The 15,844-nt window shown below is 39.5% G+C and overlaps 2 protein-coding genes across 5 annotated transcripts in view; both read left to right on the forward strand.

Annotated features, from left to right (window-relative positions):
- Positions 1–6,318, forward strand: part of LOC134818997 (protein cereblon-like) — a 101,731-nt gene extending 95,413 nt beyond the window's left edge. For all 4 annotated transcript variants that reach the window (XM_063828744.1, XM_063828746.1, XM_063828745.1 and 1 more), the window contains 6 exons: positions 861–1,063; positions 3,872–3,975; positions 4,122–4,294; positions 4,563–4,680; positions 5,025–5,129; positions 5,331–6,318. In XM_063828744.1, coding sequence (XP_063684814.1) covers positions 861–1,063; positions 3,872–3,975; positions 4,122–4,294; positions 4,563–4,680; positions 5,025–5,129; positions 5,331–5,430 — 803 coding nt within the window. In that variant the 3' untranslated portion in view covers positions 5,431–6,318. The remainder of the gene's footprint in view (positions 1–860; positions 1,064–3,871; positions 3,976–4,121; positions 4,295–4,562; positions 4,681–5,024; positions 5,130–5,330) is intronic.
- A 452-nt stretch (positions 6,319–6,770) lies between these two features.
- LOC134818778 (protein cereblon-like) lies at positions 6,771–15,660 on the forward strand. The gene is made up of 8 exons (XM_063828423.1): positions 6,771–6,921; positions 11,474–11,597; positions 11,838–11,892; positions 12,487–12,526; positions 12,729–12,930; positions 13,159–13,340; positions 14,848–14,968; positions 15,197–15,660. Exons 1-8 carry the CDS (start codon positions 6,771–6,773, stop codon positions 15,330–15,332), a joined length of 1,011 nt encoding a protein of 336 aa, XP_063684493.1. The 3' UTR covers positions 15,333–15,660.
- The last annotated feature ends 184 nt before the right edge of the window (positions 15,661–15,844 follow it).

Genomic DNA, 15,844 nt, shown 5'->3' on the forward strand with positions numbered 1-15,844 from the left:
ATTGATACAGATAAAAACAGCCCCCCTCAATCATATCTAGGGACACTCCTTCAATCTTATTTGAGTATTTAGTTAAGATCCCTACTAAATGAGTGCATGAAAGCTTTTTAACTAGTAAAATTAAATATTTTACTCATTACGGGTATATAAGTATATGGCCCCCAGAATATAGGTTTAAAAAAAAAAACAGCGACCAAGATTCTGCATTTTCTCTGTCACCCTGAACATTGAGGAATGTGGGGTAGTGATGAGAAACAGTTAAAGAACATATGCAGAAGAGATGGCATCATCAAAATGTTATGAAGATGGAGTATTTGAGGACGATTTTTGCATACCTATATTCTGGGGGCCTTAGTTTTTGGTTTTTTGCTATTAAGTATACTCTAAACCATTTCAATTTAGTATCTGGAGCCATTGGCATCATTAATACAGTCTCAGCAACATATTCTGACTGCATATAACTTTCTGTGACAATTTTAGAAAAACTTAGGAACAGATGTTTGGACCTATATTCTGGGGGCCCTGTTAAAAAATGGTATTTTTACAGGTGAAAAAAAAGTACACTTAAAAACCTAATAATTATTTTCAACTACCCAAGAAACATTTAAAGGGTTATTATGTACATATTTACACCTCTAAACATGCTTAGAAGTAGTTTTAACACCTGTTTCTAAGTGCTCAAAAAGCGACCTATATTCTGGGGGTCATATACCCGTAGTTGGAATTTGGATTACCTACATTTACACTCTACATTTACCTACATTTACATTCTTATAACTGGAATTTCATTATTTTATGATACTGATAAGTTGGGTAAAATAAACATGCCATAAAACATTAATCTATACTTAAAACAATAGGTAGACAAAGGTTCAAGACGATTTCCACACAACGGAGGACACCTATCCTCCACGCCAAAGTCAAGATCCTAGCGGACCACATTCCGGACAGATTATACGATCCACTGGGGAAGTTACGTGATTCCTTTAAGTTAAGCTCGCATCCCACATGGCTGTATAAGAGTCACGATGTGTACACCATTGTGGGGGTAATAAAGGAAGAGGTGAGTTTGGGGAGGCACGATGTGTACACCATTGTGGGGGTTATAAAGGAAGAGGTGAGTTTGGGGAGGCACGATGTGTACACCATTGTGGGCGTTATAAAGGAAGAGGTGAGTTTGGGGAGGCACGATGTGTACACCATTGTGGGGGTTATAAAGGAAGAGGTGAGTTTAGGGAGGCACGATGTGTACACCATTGTGGGCGTTATAAAGGAAGAGGTGAGTTTGGGGAGGCACGATGTGTACACCATTGTGGGGGATATAAAGGAAGAGGTGAGTTTGGGGAGGCACGATGTGTACACCATTGTGGGGGTTATAAAGGAAGAGGTGAGTTTGGGGAGGCACGATGTGTACACCATTGTGGGGGTTATAAAGGAAGAGGTGAGTTTGGGGAGGCACGATGTGTACACCATTGTGGGGGTTATAAAGGAAGAGGTGAGTTTGGGGAGGCACGATGTGTACACCATTGTGGGGGTTATAAAGGAAGAGGTGAGTTTGGGAAGGCACGATGTGTACACCATTGTGGGGGTTATAAAGGAAGAGGTGAGTTTGGGGAGGCACGATGTGTACACCATTGTGGGGGTTATAAAGGAAGAGGTGAGTTTGAGGAGGCACGATGTGTACACCATTGTGGGGGTTATAAAGGAAGAGGTGAGTTTGGGGAGGCACGATGTGTACACCATTGTGGGCGTTATAAAGGAAGAGGTGAGTTTGGGGAGGCACGATGTGTACACCATTGTGGGGGTTATAAAGGAAGAGGTGAGTTTGGGGAGGCACGATGTGTACACCATTGTGGGGGTTATAAAGGAAGAGGTGAGTTTGGGGAGGCACGATGTGTACACCATTGTGGGGGTTATAAAGGAAGAGGTGAGTTTGAGGAGGCACGATGTGTACACCATTGTGGGGGTTATAAAGGAAGAGGTGAGTTTGGGGAGGCACGATGTGTACACCATTGTGGGCGTTATAAAGGAAGAGGTGAGTTTGGGGAGGCACGATGTGTACACCATTGTGGGGGTTATAAAGGAAGAGGTGAGTTTGGGGAGGCACGATGTGTACACCATTGTGGGGGTTATAAAGGAAGAGGTGAGTTTGGGGAGGCACGATGTGTACACCATTGTGGGCGTTATAAAGGAAGAGGTGAGTTTGGGAAGGCACGATGTGTACACCATTGTGGGGGTTATAAAGGAAGAGGTGAGTTTGGGGAGGCACGATGTGTACACCATTGTGGGCGTTATAAAGGAAGAGGTGAGTTTGGGGAGGCACGATGTGTACACCATTGTGGGCGTTATAAAGGAAGAGGTGAGTTTGGGGAGGCACGATGTGTACACCATTGTGGGGGTTATAAAGGAAGAGGTGAGTTTGGGGAGGCACGATGTGTACACCATTGTGGGGGTTATAAAGGAAGAGGTGAGTTTGGGGAGGCACGATGTGTACACCATTGTGGGCGTTATAAAGGAAGAGGTGAGTTTGGAGAGGCACGATGTGTACACCATTGTGGGGGTTATAAAGGAAGAGGTGAGTTTGGGGAGGCGCGATGTGTACACCATTGTGGGGGTTATAAAGGAAGAGGTGAGTTTGGGGAGGCACGATGTGTACACCATTGTGGGGGTTATAAAGGAAGAGGTGAGTTTGGGGAGGCACGATGTGTACACCATTGTGGGGGTTATAATGGAAGAGGTGAGTTTGGGGAGGCACGATGTGTACACCATTGTGGGGGTTATAAAGGAAGAGGTAAGTTTGAGGAGGCACGATGTGTACACCATTGTGGGCGTTATAAAGGAAGAGGTGAGTTTGGGGAGGCACGATGTGTACACCATTGTGGGCGTTATAAAGGAAGAGGTGAGTTTGGGGAGGCACGATGTGTACACCATTGTGGGCGTTATAAAGGAAGAGGTGAGTTTGGGGAGGCACGATGTGTACACCATTGTGGGGGTTATAAAGGAAGAGGTGAGTTTGGGGAGGCGATGTTTTCGATTAAATTGTTACAAATTGGCCCCCATTTGTAAAGGTCTGCCCCCATCGCAATATGGCCGTGCCAATCTAATTAAGTTTGCCTGTGTGATTTTGTAATGTGTTACATTTGATGAAATTATTCTTAAAATGGCTTCTTGATGGTTTATTTTACGGTCTATATTGCACCTGTGCACCACTCCAGTAACCACTAACAATTATTATACCACCTGAAACCACCTTACATTATATTACAGCGGTATCCTTTGTCAATCAATACTCTGAGAAACTTAATCCACTATACTTCAATACTCTGAACAAATTAACATCTCATCGTGCATTAATTAAATTAGGGTGTGAAGCTGTGGTAGTGTATTGGATAAGAGCATGAACTAATTGATATAAACGAAACGCCAGATGAGACCCGTTGTTTCATGTTTTATATAATATATAACTGCAGATTTAGGAAGGGGGCAGCGTTACAACTCCTTAGAAAACATCCTCGAGTTTGGGACAAAATATGCAGTTTTGTGCAATTGACGGAGCGCGCGACTGTTTTATTTTGATAATGACAGCGCATAACGTGCGTTCGTTTGTACGTCATGTATTATATATAGTGTGCATGGCTGGCCGGATCATATGATCGATGTATATGACGATGTGCACGATGAATACAATTATCAATAATAAATTCCTTCCTTAGGTCTAATGAAACTGTATTCAGTATTAAATGACTATTTGTCTCACTGTTAACCACTATACTATCAGAAAAGTTAAAGCATTCTCATAGATTTTATAAAATGAGTTGAAAATATTAACGTTACATGATTGATATGTACTAACAGTGGATATTTTGTTCAGATTGCACGCTACAGTCCCTTGATCAAAGTAAACGTTGCCCCGGTTCAGCCTGACATGTTTTCCTACTGGCTCATCAGTGCAATGCCCTTCAAATTCAACCAGAGGTCTGTTGATCAATTAATAGCTGTACTAGTAAATACTTCATTAACTTAAAGTTTATATATACGAGATTACGAGTGTGTCGCGTTTTCTTCCTTGATGAGCAATGATATAAGTTATATATTGATTTAAATTAGTTTTCTCCCAATAGAGCGGAGATGTTACGAGAGAATAACCTGGTAGTGCGTCTGAAGTCCCAGCTGGACCACATCAAGGAACTAAACCAGTTTGACTATTGTTGCCAGCTTTGTGGTAAAGATATTATTAACTCTAGCCGGCTTGTCTCCATGTCAGCAGACGGTTCCTTCTTTGTTAATCCCCAAGGTTAGTCGAATAGTCGGTCTTTATTTCTACCATCTGGTATCCAGATATGATTGGAGGTTATGTTTTTATGCGAAAATTCCTGTTCTAGATCAGTTTAACTTTAGTCGAAATTTTTCGGTGATCAATCGGTTTCGTGTTTTACTGTTGGATTGTTACTGATTTCTCTACTTATTGCAAAAAATTAAACGTTGATTTTGAGAAGTATAATTATTACATGCACGAGAAATATTTCCGATTTGTCCCTCTTTACAGCGAAGTTTCTTGCCAGGTTTCGCTTTTGAGCTGATCACAGCATACAGTGTACAACACGCCATAGCAGACGGGGTGCCCACCACACAAGACTCATGGTTTCCTGGATACGCCTGGAGTTATCTCAAGTGTCTTAGGTAAGTCTGGTTACCTGGTTACCTGGTTACCTGGTTCCCTGGGTACGCCTGGAGTTACCTCAAGTGTCTTAGGTTAGTCTGGTGGTACAGATCAGGTGTCCACAAACACATCTACATAGAACCATATAATTTATGTTTTGGAACAAAGTACGAGAGTCTCCACTCAGTTGTTCAACGTTTTTATTGAGCTATGTAACGTAATTGTAACGTCTCGTCCATGACAAAGGCGTGGGCCGAAACGTCGACAACTATTTGTTTGAAAAACTGAGTGGAGACTCTCACTTTCTCCCAAAACATCATTTATATGATCGACCCACTCAAAAAAACATAATATTTGTCTGCAGGTGTGATAGTTTTCTGGGTTGGAAGTTCACTGCAGTTGTTGAGGAGACCCAGCCACGAATCTTTTACGGAATTCAGCGGAAAGTTGTCAGGGTGCTCAGACACAGGTTAGATTTATTGTTGGCCTTAAGAAAATTACATATTAAATAATTAAAATACAAATTATGTTTAAAATTAAATATTTAAACTAATACATTCATAATTGACAGATATTTATAAATTTGAAATGCAGTAAAAAGTTGTAGGGTCTACTAAAAAAGCAGGATTTTTTTACTAGTAAAAATATAAAAACTCCGTCAATATTGCAGCGAAGTCGAACCTGAACCAGAAGAAGATATTACTGACATTAATTTCGGCAGAGATCGAATAATTTATGACGCGGACGGAAACTACCCCAGATACATATAAATCATCTGATAACTCTCAAATACTTTTCATCATCATCTGAATATTACTGTCTCCTGGTGAGACGAATATATCAAATAATTATTATCTGGGTTTACCAATCAGGGGAGATTTTATCACCGAGAAGTGAGAACAGATATTTGGTTTGTCTCTAAGTTTTACCAACAAAAAACATGCAGAAACAATTCTCAGCAGGACGATGAATCAATAAGAATCAAACTTTACATTCAATTTACATTTAAACTTGTAATTGTTCAGGGATCGAGATTCAAGTCTAAATTAACAGCATTTCAGTTTTATTTTATAGGATTTGCAGAGGGCAGGTTATTTATTTTATTTAATATTTTAAACACTTTTATTTTGTCAACTAAAGTTATATGCGCAGATATGTTGCTTATACCTTCGATATCTTGGACTTTGGTCAATTTTAAAATAACAAGAAGGTAATTTGATCGCGTCACGTACTCAATTAATCCTAATAATCTTATACAAATTTATAAATCGCAACATCAAACTCTTCTTCGATCAATATCATTAAATATCATAACTTCTTGTACAGCATGTCTCATTATATTGCTCTCTTATTGGGTGATATTATAGCACGATAATCAAGTTAGTCAGCATTTTGGTAATGCAAATTAAACGGTTCTTTATCTTATTGTTGTTACTTGTAATCAATTAAAGCTCCTTCATTATCGTTTGTGAGATCGTGCATACTGTCGAGATATTTGTTTTTCTTCTATATGGGTGCTTTTCGTTTCTAAGGAAATTAAAACGTTCGATTGTTTTTAACACTTCATCTAACATAGGTTTAGATAATTTGAAGATGTACGAATTGTAAACATTATTGTAAAGTTTTCTCGTGATCGTTCAAAGTTAACTGTTTAATTATGCATGTGTGTTTTTTGTTAAAGGCCCCATAGCATCCAGACAAAACTATATGTTTATATGTCTGCAAGATTATTCCCTGCACAGACAGGGGCTGACTAGATTACCAAAATTTCAATAAAATTGAAACGCAGCAGCAACCATTGTACGCTCAAATCGTGATAAAAAGTATCAAACTGAGGGAAATGATCACAGATAAGACTAACGTATCCGTATGATGATATATTTTTACGGTAGAGATTTTAGTTGGACGCTATTTTTAGCTGGAGGCAATGGGGCCCTTAACCAAATGTTTTATTTCAACGCTTAACCCGTAAATTCCGCATTTTCAATGAATTCCATCAAGTATTTTTCATTTCGCCTAGAAAACCATCTTCGACAAACAAAAATCTACATAAACTTTTCATCGCTAAGATTATATCCCCCAGTTTTGACCATCTCTCCACCCGGAAACCATGTCTGAGGACGAGTCAAGACCTGAACATGAACTGGAAGGAGAGGAAGACGCGTTTGGGGAACTGGTGCAGAATTACAACAGGCCCCGCGGAAGGGGCGGAGCCGATTTGATGCAGATGGGACTAGCTCGACGGTACTCACAGATCCCAAGTAAGTGATTTGGTTGTGATTGTATTATTGTTGTTTATTCTAGAAGATTATTATGCCCAGTAAGTAATTACCTGCCCCTGGTACGCCACTGATCCCTATGCGCGGCGCTCTTTTCAAGCTTCTTGCACGATCCTCTTTCCGTGAGACAGTTGAGCAATGGACTAGGTAAAATAAATAACAATAAAATGGTATTTAAAGAAATAACAAGATGTGTTTATGGTTGTTCTCCTCAGATATCACGACTCCTAACAGTGTAAACACTAATTAAGGCCCCTTCCAGCCATTGCCACTGCGAATTTAACCTAAAACCTGCCCAGTTAATAGCGAAGACTGCGAAATTACCACTCCTGCCTAGTAATCTAATTTACCCTGTCCAGATCAGCAGTATATTACACTAAATCCGCAGGTTTTCTCTTAATTTTTTATGTCAAAACCTGCCTAATTAACTAGTGATCCTGCATCAACAGCGCAGGTATTTGTTATTTGGCAGGTTTTCTATTAACTTGGCAGGATTTGCTATAAAATTATCAATCCTTTCCGGATGGATTACGGCAGTGATAAAGTTAAATCGGCAGGTTTTCCATTAACTTGGCAGGATTTTTTATAAAATTATCAATCCTTGCCGGATAGATTACGGCAGTGATGAAGTTAAATCGGCAGGTTTTCCATTTACTTTGCAGGATTTGTTATAAAATTATCAATCCATGCCAAATAGATTATAATGCTATAATCTTATTATGGCAGCGTTAAATTTATAAATTGGCAGGTTTCTTTTATCTTTCTTTTAAGTTCTTAAGTTATTTGGAATTTTGCTTATTTGGCACCAAAACTAAAAGTCAATAAAACCGAGTTGATTAGCGCAGTCAAGAAATTGGCCGGAGTTGATAAATAGCTGACAACCATGGCACTGAATCTCCAAATGAGAGGTATAGTACGCTATATACTTATATAGTACGGTACCGCAACAATTGACCCCCCCCCCCCCCCCCCTCCGACAAATGACCCCCTGATGCAATCTACCCCCGACAATTGACCCCCCATGTAATTACACTGGGGTCAATTCAGGGTTAGGGTAAGGGTTAGGGTCAGGGTTAGGGTCAGGGTTAGGGTCAGGGTTAGGGTCAGGGTTAGGGTCAGGGTCAGGGTTAGGGTCAGGGTTAGGGTCAGGGTTAGGGTTAGCGTTAGGGTTAGGGTTAGGGTCAGGGTAAGGGTTAGGGTCAGGGTTAGGGTTACTGGGTAACACGACTCCTGTCAGCGACATCTGTCCGACAGCGACATCTGTCCGACTCAGGGTACCAGAAAAACGACATTTGTCCGAAATTGTGATCTGATTTCAATACAACACATTTCCAATTAGAGACGTGATCTGAACTGTTAATTTGAATACGTAACATTGCCAATTTGAGATATGATCTGAGCCATAGTGTACTACTAGTTTATTTTCGACCTAGGCAGGCAGGCATGAAGCAACTGCGTTGTGAATGGCGAGCTCGTAGTCCATGAGAATGTATTGTGGTTGGTAGCCCCAAGGCCTCAGAAGCCCAGGTGTCTATCTCCTCGAACATGTCGTCGATTTTCCAGGAATGAGTCCTTAGAAGAGGGGGAGGTGCCAGCCGTCAGGGAAGAGTCCGTGGACTGTGAAGAGCTGATGGAAGAGATTAGGTGCGGATTTGAAGGTACCGTTGGGCGTTGACTACGCAATGCTCCGCGTCCACCATATGATCTGCGTTCTTAGGAGTCCCCCAAAGGAATGATCGACGAGTCTGTTCGTCCCATCCAGAGTCCCAGAGCATCATTGGACTGTTGTCGGTAGAGAGGATTTAGTTTGCAGGAATGGATAGCGTTTCCAGATCTCTCGGGTCTGTTTGCTGCAGATCTGGGTCTGTTTACTGAAGATTGGTTGCCATTGTGGATTGCGATAACTGATCTCCATACGGCTGCTATCCTATATGTACTCATGTAGGCTGTGTCCTGTGATGTGATCGACAGCTTGTTAGTGTACGGCTAGCACAATCCTGTCCTTAAATAGTCAATCACGTATCGATGGATCAGATCTCAATGGATCAAATCAGCATTCGAACAATGGGAGCAACGTCACGAAATTACCCGTGAGTTTGTGAAATACGAATGTGAACCGAAATTACAATATGATCCGAAATTCGGACAGATGTCGCCAAAAACGACTCCTGTCCGACAGCGAAATCTGTCCGAAATCCCCAATTCGGCTGTCGGACAGATGTCGCTGTCGGACAGATGTCGCCCAATCGGGTTACTGTTAGGGTAAGTATAATAAATATATTTGTTTGGTCAATTGTCGGGGGGGGGGGGGGGGGGGGGTCAATTTTCAAGTATTATATCACTTGCACCGTTTAGCTCCACGTGGTTTCTTAAGCGTAAATACTTAACTGTCCTGTCAAGATAAAGTAAATCACTATCACCTCTCATTCTTAATAAGTTAGTAAGCAAGCATCTGATCATTTTAAAACAGTCGCCTCCCAATTTAGCAAGTTCTTACATCTATATTACAGTCTACACCCTTCAATAATGAGATAATATGTTTGGCCGGTAGAGGGTCCGCAGTAGTCCCATTACAGCATTACCTGGCCTCATTACCTTAGCATTGCTGTACAGTGTACAACTACTATAAGAGTATAAGATATACATCCTTCACCAAAACTGGTTTGTCCGCTTTCTATTACTAATTTTCCGCTGAAAGTGCCACATCAGTGATCAATTAATATTGGTAAATAGCAATAATTTGAGTTATAGGTTGACCTCCCACTTAGAGCATATGTGGGAGGTCAACCTATAAATTATAGTACGAGCTATTTCCAATTCGTGAATACGAATTTCGATTAAGGTCCAACTTATTAAGTGTCACTTTAACGTGTGACAAATTTCCGATCAAATATCTCATAATCTGAAAATAACTGCATATTTAGAACTATTATATTAATTGTAATTGAAGATTCTTTCAGAATCACTTCATTCACTAAATCTTACAATGTGAACAATGAACAGGTAGAGGCACTGCAACTGAAAAAGTGCTGTCCTCACTACTTAAGAACATAGCAATCTAATCTAAAAATGGCAACCTAAGAACTGAAGTTAAGCAAACAGTTATTTTCCAATAATCGGTTTTTATACATGCTTCATATCGCGGTCATCTGAGAAGCTAGAACTCTCATTCTTTCAGGGCAAACGTAATTCGAATGGCCAAACACAATTCAATAACATTTAGCTTGATCCGATTATCCAAACTATCAAAAAAATGTGAAAATGAACCTCCATTTGAAAAAAATGAACGCGAATATTTTTCGAGTTGACAAATTCCTCGAACCAGTGGTGGTACTAAGTCATACCAGAAGGAAGTATTTCAATTGGGCACTCAGTGACTGAGCTATTAAGGCCAACGTTTGCACACTGACTTTTGGCCCACCCTGTACTTTTATACTCAAACTTATCATAGACCCCGTGTTGGTAACAGTGGATAATATGCAGTGGCGAAACGTACCTAAGAGGCCGCAGCTGCACCCCCCCCATCCCCTTCCGCATAGCAGGGGTTGCCGGAGTGTCGGGCGGTCGTTTCGCCACTGACTAGTAGTAGTGACTGCATGTATAAAAGTATAAACTATAGAGCCATGTAGGCATGTAGCATTCTGTACTTCTGTAGCTTTTCACAAACCAAGTCTCAGTCCTACACCCTACCTAGTAATAAGGTTATACGATCATTACAGTATTCCACATTGTACACTCAAATTATCCAAAACCCCTGCCAATATAGGTTTAATCACGCCACAAGTTGATTCAAATTATCTCAACTTACGCAAGATTTGCGTTAAATCTGCAGCATTCGACTTTATATTTAACGGAAAACCTGCCAAAATAGAGCAAACCTGCCGAGAGTAGGTGAAAGGTGAGGCAGGTTTTGTGTTAATTTTGCAGGCTTTTCTATAAATCAACAACTCGATTAAATAATTACGTGAGATAAATCTCTGCACGAATACGATAAATAGGCAGGTTTTCGGTTAATTTTGCAGGAATCATTTTAAGACTTCAAATTGATTATCAGTCTTAATGTAAAACCTGCCAAATTAGGTGGCAGGTGGCAATGGCTGGAAGGGGCCTTAATTATAATGAGGGAGATAGGGTAACCTGGGTAACCTGTTAACCTGGGTAACCTGGGTAATCTGGGTAATCTGGGTAACCTGGGTAACCTGGTAACCTGGGTAACAAGATGTATTTATAGTTGTTCTCATCAGATATTCCGACTCCGAACAGCGTATACACTAATTATAATGAAGGAGATAGAGTGAGTCTACTGCTCATCCCTACTAACATCATCGTTATTCCAGGTAACACACTTCCAATTATATCATTAATTAGAATTTTAATAGCAACTCCAATTAATTCTTGCTGAACAATTCAATTTTGAGGGGAAATTTGAATCGGAGTGATAAGCTGATCTCTTCGATAAAACAATAATTCGCATCAAGCGAAATATTCTTCACTCAAACCAGCACCTTATAAACTTACACGAGATTTATCCCAGGATTAATGTTCCCGCTGAGGTTTAGAGACGACCAACACACAGGATTACAGTTCGCTCTGCTCAAAAACCTACTTGATAGTGACGATCCTAATGTGTTTGGGGCCGTGCACGTGCCTAACGAAGAGTGAGTCATAAAAATGAAAAAGAAATGCTGTCTTAGAATAGGCTGCGGAATATGGTCGCAAGCTTAATTCTTCTTCTTAAAGTCTGTTTAAGGTAACATTGGTTGACAGTCTGCTCATAATCAAGCGAGCTTTCCCGAACTGATACTTTCTGTCAGAGTCGGCCGTGTACTAATCGGCAGACTTGATCCTGATCATTCACTTGATAATTAACTCCAAGCTAACTAACCAATTTTGTGCAGTGAAAGATTAGAGGATACCTGGTGCGACTGCGGTGTTACAGTTCAGATACTTGAGGTAACAGAAGAGAATCAGAGCAAACTGGAACTAAAGTGCATGGGTACTATACTACCTCATTAATATATAATTGATTATCTAATTATCTTCACGCAATGTTTACACTTTACACGTAAACATGGATTATATATATCTTTACAGTGCCTTATCAAACATCAAATGATAATTATAGCCTCTCTTGGCCTGAATAATAGAGAATTTGGAAACTTCCATTCTGTTTTTTCACACAGATACACTTAATAAATCTAGTATACAGGGTGAGTTGAAAATAGTATATATATGTATATATATATATATATATATATCCATAGACACAGTGTTTCGTCCTATTAGGACTCATCAGTATGGCTCAAATCATCAAGGTTGGTTTTGCCGATGGCGGGTATCGATCCAGCAACCTTGCGATTACTGGCTCGACGCCGCACCACTGGGCCACCAGGGCCTTAATAATGAGGGAATTACATAGGTACCAGAGTGCTCTACAAACATATATATATATATTTATATAAACTATACTATAATATATATGTACAGGTAGACAGAGATATGAGGTGATATCAGAAGAGTTAACTTCAAGACATATGAGAGCTACAGATACACGAGGACCAGAAACAACCTCGCCTTCTTGATCCTGGTATAGACTAATACTTTAATAGACTGCGCAGTTTGAGAAATCGAGGAGGGTTAACTCTCCGTTATTTTATTCCGATCAAACATAAACCCTAAACTTATCTTTATTTTAAGAGCATTTATTTATTAAATACAAACTCTCAGAAATCTCTTAGAACTTGATCTCTCACAAACAAATGTCCGGTTTATTACACCACGTCCCACAGCTGGTAAAGTAAAAGATACGTTCCTGCGAGGACCCCTCCCAGTGTGGCAGCACCGACTCAGGGACGTCTTCACTCTGGAGAAACTGATTAAGAACGAGATAACAACGAGTTGCCCTGGTATTAATGCGGACTCTGCCCCAACTGAGCCCATCATGTTCTCTTATTGGATAATCAGTACTATGCCCTTCAAGTTCAAACAAAGGTTAGATATTGTTAATTATAATGATGAATGTTGAATTGAAGAACATTCACCGGTAATAGGACTTCAAGAGTCTATTGTCAACCCATTCAAGGGGAGATGTTATCTCTTATCTCTATCATAGGGCCCGCTGTTAGGCCCTTAAATAGAGTTATGATGGTCAGTAAATGAGGATGTAGCACTGGTATAAATCATAAATTCCTGCGAAACTAACAATTACCATCTACACAGAAACAAGATGCTGAGAGAGGATAACCTGATTGTGAGACTCCGATCTCAACTGAACTACTTGCGACTTCTCAACCACTTTGATTACTGTTGTCTCGAGTGTGGACCCAACCATCCAGTTGTCAGCTGCTCTGATCTTATGTCCATGAAGTCTGAAGGTCCTTTTTATCATCTCAAACCGGAGGGTACGTCGTTATGATAACAACCATTTAATTAAGTTATGTTGAGATTAGTTAGTTATTAATTTATGTTAAGATTAGTTAGTTATTATGTAACTTTTAGGAGATTAGTTGTTAACTTTAGTTTCCTTTAAATATTTCTGTTACAGTGTGTCACATCTTAACCATTGCAGTATAATTAACGCATATAAATTTAGATTTTTTTCCCTACTCTTGCCGAAGGCAAAAAGATCGTAGGGAATAAGTAATCGGGTTTAGATATATGAGGTGGCCCGATGGACCTGCGGTGACGACAAAAGTCTGCTCCTTCGCAATATAGACCACTCCCCTATTTTATCTTAAACTTTTCGAACAATACATAATTATACAGAATTGAATGCTTCTAAATAAACCCAGTTATAAAAGGAAAAAACCGATATAGCCCTAATTTTCACTATCCCAGAATATCGAAACCCAAATTATGTATTGAAAGAGGGGTAACCAAAACACGGTAGTGTGCAGTAAGAAATACCACACCCGCAATAACATTGGGCCCTAGCAACAATTAATTAATCAATGAATCAAAACATATAATATTGTACTTATAGAAAATATATCACTCTGAAGGCTCCTTCTCCGAGCTAATGACTCTTAAGTTCCTGATTACGTGAACTTTGTCCGGCTCTGCTGTCCTTTTATTCAAGGTTGTTAAATACGTATTAGGAGGGAATACGTATTGGAATACGAATACGTATTAATGCTCGAAAATTGACGTATTACGAAAAGGTGTGGCTTGAAGTTGAAATTGATCACGGACGGTCTTTAAATTCTGAACATCAAAATCATTAAATATGTATTAATATGTAATTGATAATTTCGCAAAAAATGTTAGCTTATCGGATTATCCATGAAATTTGATTACAAATTTAAGTTATCATGTATAACTGCACTCCTTTAATGCATGATCAATGATGAGGGTGGCGCGCAGCTGTAATGTTTAATTTTGACAAATCAGCGTATTACGGCGTATTATGGCGTATTCGTGGACGTATTTAACAATCCATAGAAATTACCGTATTACGGCGTATTACGACGTATTCTTTATTAGAACCGAATACGTCGTATTATTTCACGAAAATTTGACGTATTTAACAACCTTGCTTTTATTGAGTAGCTGTACGACAACTTTCTTGTAGGCTATTCTGTCTGCAGCTGATCTATCAGGAGTTATGTAAACAGAAGTAAAATAATTAAGTGTATAGGAAACGTCTGTTATGCTGCGCGCGACGCTAGCCATGTGTTAATTAATTACAGTGAAATTCCTCCTTCGCAAAGTTATTTTCCGCAATTTTCTGGATGTCACATCTTAACCATTGCAGTATAATTAACGCATATAAATTTAGATTTTTTATTTACAGTCCTTCAATTATTAGCAAATTAACAATATTAATTTATAAATATCAGGAGGATAGAACAACTCAAATGTATATTTCAACTTTTAGATAGCTCCCGATTTCACAGCCACTACCTCCAGGAATGTTCGACGAGACAGTACTGACCACCAACGTAAACACTGATCATGTGTACTGGTACGGTACCGCTACCAGGAAGAGTGACCTTACTGGATATGGTAGAACACTGCTCGGTTGTAAAACGTAGGTAACCTTGGTAACCTTGGTAACCTGGGTAACCTGGGTAACCTCTGGTAACCTGGGTAACCTGGTAACCTGAGTAACCTGGGTAACCTGAGTAACCTGAGTAACCTGGGTAACCTGAGTAACCTGAGTAACATGGGTAACCTTACCTTTGATGTGATCGGATATTTTATCTTGCATAACAATTTGACTTCATTTTAATATCGCTACAATTGTTTTATTTTGCAGGTGTTTGAGAGATCTAGGCTGGAAATTTGCTGCATTTGACGTGACCACTCAACCACAAATGTTCTATGGTTTGAAAAGGAAACTCTTGCTCATACAAGCCAGCAAAGATTACGAATCAAGCTCAGACTCTGAATGAGACACAGAGGCACCACGTGGTACCTCACATTACACTACACAGAGTGATTTACTATTCTAGAAAACACTCTCTTAACTCAAATAATTGGCGGATACAGCCTACAGGGACTATTATATTGTAGAGCTGACACTGTCAACTGTTGATCGAACCAAACTTGATGATAACTAAGTTGTTGCTGAGGACCCGTGACCTTTGAATATTTTGTGATATTTTATTATATTTAAGGTTTGAAAATTCAATTACTGAGTCCAATCAGTTTATTTACCGGGAAAATGCATTATGAATTATCTAACTGTATTCAGTAATTTTATTAAATTTGTACCCGACTTCGGGCACTAAAAATGAAAACCCTGAATACTTTGGCCTAAAATTCTGTCAAATATCATGTTTGAAAATGAAACAGAAATGGAATAATTTATAATACCACTTTCCGTTCTGTAATAAAGTCTCTAGAAAGTACCTCAATTGTACCTTGACCAAAATTTCACAGTTTTGACTAAATTTTTCTCCAG

The sequence above is a fragment of the Bolinopsis microptera genome, chromosome 7, assembly GCF_026151205.1.
Source record: "Bolinopsis microptera isolate Bmic1 chromosome 7, MBARI_Bmic_1.0, whole genome shotgun sequence".
NCBI lineage: Eukaryota > Metazoa > Ctenophora > Tentaculata > Lobata > Bolinopsidae > Bolinopsis > Bolinopsis microptera.